A 7,895-nucleotide genomic window follows, 5' to 3' on the forward strand; every position below is an offset into this window, starting at 1 on the left:
TTACCTGATTGTTAGTGACCATCAATCCTGGAAACTACTCTGGCAGAGACCATATGAAGTTGTTGACAGCAACTGTAGCCACGATGATGTTTCCTTTTCTTGGACAACTACCACTTCCAAGGAAATGATTTTAAAGTTAGAAAAGGTGACAAATATACAACCACCACTGGTAAAATCAAGAATAAACATAATCCCAAACAGTCTACCAGACTTAAATTAATTATTAATTATTATGGAGGTAACACCAATATTTAACACTTACACTTAAGTTAACACCTACAATCAATATGGATAATTTACTCACTGCCTAGTTGAAACTTTTATCAAAACCTAAAAACCTCCTCTCTCTGCCCTTTTAAAAATGGCTTCTTTGTTCCAAAGCCAACTATACTACCTAGATACCAGAGCATTTCATAACTACTTAACTAGAATAGATCATCTACTCCTGAAAACTTGTAGTACATCATTAAGTGGTACAGTTGAACACACGCATAATTTGTACCTTAGTGTCCTAATTTTATTTTAGGCTATTATCTTTATTATAAGTAATCCAATTTATCTCAGATATGCAACCCCCTACCTCCCAGTACCTAGGTTTTGCCAATCATTTATAAATTTATAAATGAATACTTACTAGTAGGCAATGATTATCCCAGGAACACATCCTCTATTCTAATGAAAGGGCACTGTAAAAACTGATCCACTGAGGTAAACTTCCCAAGAAAAGGTATAACTCTTATTTGGAACACTTTGATTTAATGAGCATAGAGTCTGATTCACCACCGCTACTTCCTTCAGTATATACATGGCCTTTCAAGGCATTTCATCCCATCCCCACTTCCATTCAGATAATGTGGAATAGTCAAGTGAGAAGCAATAGGCCAGGTGTGAAACTTAGCACAACCACCTAAATACCCTAGTCATGAGTCTCCTTATCTGTAAAGGTTATTAACCAACACCACTCTATGCATAAAGTGAAAGTTAGAAGGCAGAAGCTTGTATTACAATCACTGTATCCTAAAAATTAAGCAGAAAATTATTTGAATGAATTCCTTAATAGGATTCACCTCATCCACAATAATTTCAAGATCAGAAAAATCCCAATTTTCACTATGACCTCAATAAAAACAATAGGAAAAAAATGTACAACAGTACCTCACAGTTTAATTGCTCTATGCATTTATTATTAGCTATTATTAATGCAGAAAGAGGGGACAAAAAGCTCACAAACACTCTACACAATTTCACAAGACACATAGCAGGGAAAAAAGTGACTGAGATGAATCAAAAGTATCCTAGGGTCTTGGTGGACGCATTCCTGGGGGAGGTGGACCTGGAAAGGAAAAAGGCAAAATTTCATGAGACAGAAAAACTATATATAAATATGCAGGGGCCTGGCTGCCGCTGACAAGCCCCTATACTCCTATTCACCTCTAATTCCTGGTGGAGGGGGTCTCATTCCTGGAGGAGGCATGCCTATTGGCGTTCCTCGAGCAGGGGGAAGCCCAATCGGTGGGCCCATGGGTGGCCTCATACCAGGTGGAGGAGCCATTATTCCTACAAAGAAAAATACCAGAAATAAAGCCCTCATAAATGGACTCAGAAAAAGTGATACAATTCAGCCCAGATAAATGGGCCTACATACCAATGAGAGGGTCACAATTATCTCTTTGACCAATACCTCTACATGACATCCCCAACTCAAATCAGTCCACAGCCTTTCATTAAGAACCAGTATTTAAAGGAGGGGAGCATAGTTCCCAAATTCCTAATTAAGCACTTAGGATGTGCCTTAATTCAGTATTTTCAGTCATCACTTCCTCGAGATGATATAATCTCTCATGAGAGATCCAAATTATTCTTGTTCACCAATCCCTTACCTGGAGGAGGGGTTGCTCTGCCTACAGGTGGGGGTGGAGTGCCCCGTCCTGGTGGATACTGTGTTGGGGCTCCAGCAATGCTGGCAGTGGCAGCAACAGCAGCAGCCGCCACAGTGCCTCTTCCCTGTGGAGTCATGACCTGAGAAAGCATTGCCAAAAAGACAGTAAAGGTGAGGCACCCTCAATTATTCAAACAAAGCAAATAAATGATAGGTATGGCCTGTTAGATAATTAGTGTCATTTCAAATTTCTCTTATTATTCCCAAATTTTAAAAAATCTTGGTACAGTGACATCTAATACTCCCTTCTGCCTCTTCCCAATTCTAGTATATCCATCCACATTTGTCTTTACTCTCCAAGTAGTAGTGGCAAGTTACTATAAGCAAGATAGTTTTAATCACCCAATAACCATTAAGTACCTAGTTTTATTCCCTTCCTCCTGTACATCTGCCCTTTAGTTCTTTCTCGAGCATGTGCTGCTTACATGTGTAAGATTAGGTTTTTGAATTACCTCAGTCTCTAGTCATATTCTCCAAATAAAATAAAACTCTCTTCTGGTTCCTCACCTGCTGGGATGGTCCCCCAACTCCTCGGACAGGGCCTGCTAATCCAGCAGGAGCCTGGGGAATTGGTACACCAGCTGGTACTCCTCTGCCAGCTGCCCTACCAACTCCAGGGCCTCCAGCAGCTCCAGCAAGTGGTACCCGAGCAATGCCAGTCTGAAAGAAGAAAAGTTATAGCTTAAAACCAAATGATTTACCCAAGGTCTCAGCAGTCTTATTCAAAGATTACTCCCTCCTCACCATTTTTCCATGCCACCTTTCTCTTATCAGTTCTGTATTCAAATGAATAAATGAGCCAGAACACCACAGAGGTACCTTGCAGATTCCTAATATACACATATTTCTCAAATTGTAAAGACATCTATGTTTATAACTATACAAGCAAAAGTATAAATCAGCAACTCCTATCCTTATCTAGGTAGTACCCAGCACACAGAATAATATATCAAAAAATCCATCATCTATAAAAAGCATAGACAACCTGTGCCCCTGTTGTGCCCTGATTCACATTTTTAAATAATGTAGTGTCCTTCCACATTAAAGTTCTGTCCCGCCCTACATCTTCCTTACATCTTTGGGGGGTGGCCCCTCCACAGTCATGGATACCAAGTTCTCCCCACGCAGCAACACCAGACCCAAAACCCGCTTTTCTTCACGCTCTGGCTGCTTCGCATTCTTTGGCCTATAATTAGAAGTAAATTTTAGTGAGATCCCTAGATCACTCACGAACATATTTTAGTAGAACATCAAGAAATATCAATTAAGACAGTAACTAATGCCAAGATGCTCATTTCAACAGTTAATGAGTTGTGACACCTGCCCCCCACCAAGGCAAACAAACAAATAAAACCTCTAGACTAGTTAATATATAGGGGTAAATAGTAAAACTCTTTTCCAACCTAACTTCAATCTTTTCTAGAATATCCCCTTAACATTACACTAAAGCAAAACTGATTTTGTAAAATACAGATATGAATTACATAGCTAAGACTTTTAAGAAAGGCAAAAACTAAAACCTCAGTTTCCAAGTTTAGATAGGAAGTACATTTTTTAAAATAATTTTTTAAGTAAATTAAGTAAATCTTGACAGATGATACAGAACTGAAATAAAGAATGGAAACAGTAAAAGGCAAAGAGGGGATACCAAATGGTAATCATATCCCAACTCTGCAACCATGATGAACAGTTGTTATTCTCTATTTCAACTAAGATTCTTTCAGTCTGAAACACTGTTGCAGAAGCCAAAGAAAAACATGTTCCTCAAATTTTATAATGAATGTAACACAATTTGGTATTCCAGTCATATTGTAGCTTTATTCACAGTAAATTCATGATTAATTTTGCAAACTGAAAGTAACAGTTTGGGTGCAAGGGCTTTCAGACTGACCTCATTCAGAAATACCGCCAAGAGATTTCAACAATAGATTGGCCCTACCATAGTTTCCCTACCTACTTCAATTACCCTTTTTTAACCTCTTACTTTAGCTCTGTCCTTTGCTTCCCATTGCCTATGTCTCAACTGCTATTACCCAAACCAGCCTTACTTGATCTTCCTGAACTCATCACAATCACAGAGGATCAAATTCATATGCTTGTCAAAAGCCTTAAAGGTGCCAATGAAGATCCGGCCATCTTGCAGGATACATCTCATTCTATAATCAATGTGTTGCAGCATCTTGCTGCTCTTGCCCACAGTCTGGAAGCAGTAAGAGAGTCAATGATAAGCTTGTCTACACCTTAGTTTTCTAAACTCCTCCCATCTCTTCCCCACTCCTACACCAATCCAACATGCTTTTCTCAACTAAACAAATATCCCCTCCTACTTTTCCTCCAACATTACTCCACCCTTACTCAGTACACTGGTAAATGAACAAATTTACTCCTCTAAGAAGCCCTCTACTTCTCAGAACAATGGGCGGTTTTACCATCATGATAAATATTATTTCTTCCCAACAGAGATCCCTGAGAGCAAGTTGCCTTTTAGAGCTGCCATTTTAATCTCTTTTCTTTCCTAATTCTATTTCACCTTTCTACAGAACACTTGACCCTATAGATTCTTTTCCCATTTACAAATTCCTAACTCCATCAAAAATTTTGCAGCTCCCATCAACCCAATGCAAGCATGACACACTATTTCTTAGTTCTCCATAGCTGCCTTAGTTCCACCACACCCATACCTTATTACTCAGAACTTTGAATCAGTGTTTCTCAACCTTTTTTCTCTTTCATTTTTGTTCCCCTAAAGCAGCATTTTAGATTTTTACCCTAGTAACCTATCTTTCTGAAACAACTTATCTCTCTTTATGTAATGTAACCCTTTGGAAGACCACAAAGCATTATCCAAGTGTTTTTGGATAATGAACCAATTTTCACCACCAATTTTCACTACCTTGGTGGTGACAGCCTTCTCTAGATTATCCATTCCCCTTCCTAAGCTAAACTTAAAACATTAGAACCATAGGTTAGGATTCTCCCCCCCCCCCATATTTCCCAAGATTGTTTTCCTCAGTAGATTTTATGTCTACTATAATGTGACCTAACAGTCCTCCCATTTGCAGGATGGTCCGTTACAACTGCAACCATGATCAAAAACTCCTTCTGCATTCCTCACATGATAAAACATCTCTCGAGATGGGTGCCGAACTTTTTACCACTATTAACAGGACACCAAACACTGCTCATCTGCAGTTGTTACTAAATGCAATCAGAATCCACTTCCCCAGATTTATCCTTATTTCTAACATTCACAACTCAAAGTCGACCACATGCAGCAAACTATTCTTTTGGGCCCTTACAGCAGTTTCCAACCCCTCTGCCTTAACGTACATCTTACCATGATTGCTGTTCCACCAAGTCCGATGTCCACAGTAAACTTTCAGGACCTTTAAGACCTGGGGAAGGCTATAGATAAAGGTATGATGCAGGTTCTCCTAGAAACAATGCAAGCTGGGCAGAAGGTTCAAACAGTAGACGGAGCCTGCAGAGGAAAGCATGTTATAGCTGCACTGCCATCTACCATGTTAAAACAGGCAGACAATTTTGCATGGAAATCACTACAACAGACATATTCAAAAACATCCTTCCTCCCAAGCTCCCATACCCGATAAGGGACTACAATGTTTCACTATTCACTCCTCTTAACTCTCACATTTGATACACCTAGGATTGATGAAATTCATTAATATTTTATTTAGCAATTCTTAAATGTTTCAAAAATAAGCTTAATTTTCCATTCCTAAAATTTAGTATTTTCATTTTCCATCCTTATTTAAGGTAGCTTTATACTGGTCTCAAGTTAATACCAAGTCATCTCTACATCACCATCTCAATTACCCGAGTTTGTTGAAACTTCATAACTTTTGGGATGAACCACTTAAATGTTTTCAACTCTTTCTTCCCCCAAAGCCCCTTCAAAATGCTAGGTAATCTTTCCTCACTAAGAACTAAATGTATTATGAACCTGCTTAAGACTCCCTATGTCAAAAGGGGACACACAACTACTGAACATACATATAAACATATGGACAACTTTCTTACTAACCAAAAGAACATGCACGGTAGCAGTTAAGTTATCATTTCCTCCATTACTTCAAAAAAGTGCTGTTTAGCATGGCAACATTGTACAGTTTCAAACTGCTGATTATACTAAATAACAAACCAAACACAAACTATATTACTTCTGAAGGAAAATTTGCATTGAGGCATAAAAGTAGCAGATAACAAAAAATCTGACACAATAGTACTTTTAACAATGCAAAATTTCTCAGTAAGATTGTTCTCCACTGTCTTCAATAGAGAAAATTTGTAAACAGCAAAGTAAACTAAACTAATTAAGTAAATTTTGTGTTTTTTGCTTTTTTCTTTTTGGTTAAGTAAATTTTGAATCATCCACTTCAGAGGTTGATAATGGACACAAAATAAATAAATAGGAAAATTAAGTTGCTGGTGTAGTCAAGCTAGGCATCTGCAATTAACAATAATTTACTGCATGTTATCAAATGGCTAGAAGAAAGGAAATCAAATGTCCTCATCACAAAGAAATTTTTATACTAATGAATATGGTAATTACTCTGATTTGATCACCACACACTGTATGCACATACTGAAATAGAAATTCAACTCTGTACCCTACATATATGTATAATCAATGTTTCAATAGAAAAAGAAAAAAAAGAATGTGAACAATTATGAATTATAGGAACATAAAAAAAGTAAGTTTTGCATAACAGTATCAAAGTAATAGTTCATTCAGTGAAGGTACAAAGACATAGAAGGGATGTTTTCCCTGTTATTCCCAGAACTTGATGGAAGTTCTATTCATTTTATAAGAATGTGGAGGATACCAGATTACCTACGAAATTCCTAATCATTATTCAGCATGCCTCTCAACCTTTGTTTTCTACACATAAACTGTCATGCATCCTTTGTGTAGCTTTTCCCTGAAGACAATCTACCTATAACCTCTATACACCATCCATATTCTAACAACACTGGTAACAGATTCTCTTTATATAATTGCTGCTTCTCCCATCCACTTGACTTATATTTTCAAGGGTACAGGAATGACATCAGGGATATTCCAGTGCCTGGTGTCCAGTAAGGATCCAATGTTGGAACATGATTTACTGTATTACATAAAAACTTATAAAGATGTCAAAAGATCTATTCAAATAAAGAAACTAAGCCCCCCCAAAATAAATGTAGTTTCTGACCCAAACTAACATCATGAGCAGTAGAAAGTTTAAGATATGTAACTTAGACGTTCCTAATATTGTCAAAGGATTCTTTATAAAGCAGTCTAAATCCAGGAATACTTGGTGTGTGTCTGACTCACTGGCGATTTCCATTTTTATAGCATTATATCTATTAAGTCTTGAAACCTTCAGCCACCTACAGTGACAGAAAGTAGATTAGTGGCTGCCTAGAAATGGGTAATGACTGCAAATGAGCATGCGAGATCTTACTGGGATGATGGAAATGTACTCAATGCAGCTTGTGGCAATGACTACACAGTTCTGTAAATTCACTTAAATCACTTATTAATAAACTGAAAATGAGTGAATTTTATGGTATGTAAACTATACATAAATGAAGATGCTCTTAAAAAGTAAAAAGTCAGGACCTTCAAATAAGATAAAAAGTCCATTAAGATTGCTTTTTTAAATTGTTATCCAAAAAACAAAACCAAGGGCCGGCTCGGTGGCGCACTGCTACAGTGCGCCGCTTGGGAGTGTGGCAGTGCTCCCGCCGAGGGTTCGGATCCCACGTACAGACTGGCCGCTCACTGGCTGAGCGAGGTGCGGGCGCGACACTGAGGGTTGCGATCCATTGCCGGTCACGAAAAAAGACAAAAAGATTAAAAAAAAAAAAAAAAAAGGAACAGCTAACCAATCAAGACAACACTATTCCTCAAGCACATACCACCAGACAACGGTTAATATCATAGTGTTAA

General features: G+C 37.9%; 2 protein-coding genes across 2 annotated transcripts in view; both read right to left on the reverse strand.

Annotated features, from left to right (window-relative positions):
- Nucleotides 1–1,162: 1,162 nt before the first annotated feature.
- Nucleotides 1,163–7,895, reverse strand: part of SNURF (SNRPN upstream reading frame) — a 21,323-nt gene continuing 14,590 nt past the window's right edge. Inside the window, exons 4-10 of the mRNA XM_008566164.1 lie at nucleotides 5,277–5,420; nucleotides 3,988–4,139; nucleotides 3,014–3,125; nucleotides 2,447–2,599; nucleotides 1,881–2,019; nucleotides 1,432–1,557; nucleotides 1,163–1,333 (exon numbers count right to left, since the gene is read on the reverse strand). The gene's annotated coding sequence lies outside the window, so the exon portion shown is untranslated. The remainder of the gene's footprint in view (nucleotides 1,334–1,431; nucleotides 1,558–1,880; nucleotides 2,020–2,446; nucleotides 2,600–3,013; nucleotides 3,126–3,987; nucleotides 4,140–5,276; nucleotides 5,421–7,895) is intronic.
- Nucleotides 1,163–7,895, reverse strand: part of SNRPN (small nuclear ribonucleoprotein polypeptide N) — a 21,284-nt gene continuing 14,551 nt past the window's right edge. Inside the window, exons 4-10 of the mRNA XM_008566163.1 lie at nucleotides 5,277–5,420; nucleotides 3,988–4,139; nucleotides 3,014–3,125; nucleotides 2,447–2,599; nucleotides 1,881–2,019; nucleotides 1,432–1,557; nucleotides 1,163–1,333 (exon numbers count right to left, since the gene is read on the reverse strand). Coding sequence (XP_008564385.1) covers nucleotides 1,296–1,333; nucleotides 1,432–1,557; nucleotides 1,881–2,019; nucleotides 2,447–2,599; nucleotides 3,014–3,125; nucleotides 3,988–4,139; nucleotides 5,277–5,279 — 723 coding nt within the window. The 5' untranslated portion in view covers nucleotides 5,280–5,420 and the 3' untranslated portion in view covers nucleotides 1,163–1,295. The remainder of the gene's footprint in view (nucleotides 1,334–1,431; nucleotides 1,558–1,880; nucleotides 2,020–2,446; nucleotides 2,600–3,013; nucleotides 3,126–3,987; nucleotides 4,140–5,276; nucleotides 5,421–7,895) is intronic.

Source organism: Galeopterus variegatus, unplaced genomic scaffold (assembly GCF_000696425.1).
Source record: "Galeopterus variegatus unplaced genomic scaffold, G_variegatus-3.0.2 Scaffold227, whole genome shotgun sequence".
Lineage (NCBI taxonomy): Eukaryota > Metazoa > Chordata > Mammalia > Dermoptera > Cynocephalidae > Galeopterus > Galeopterus variegatus.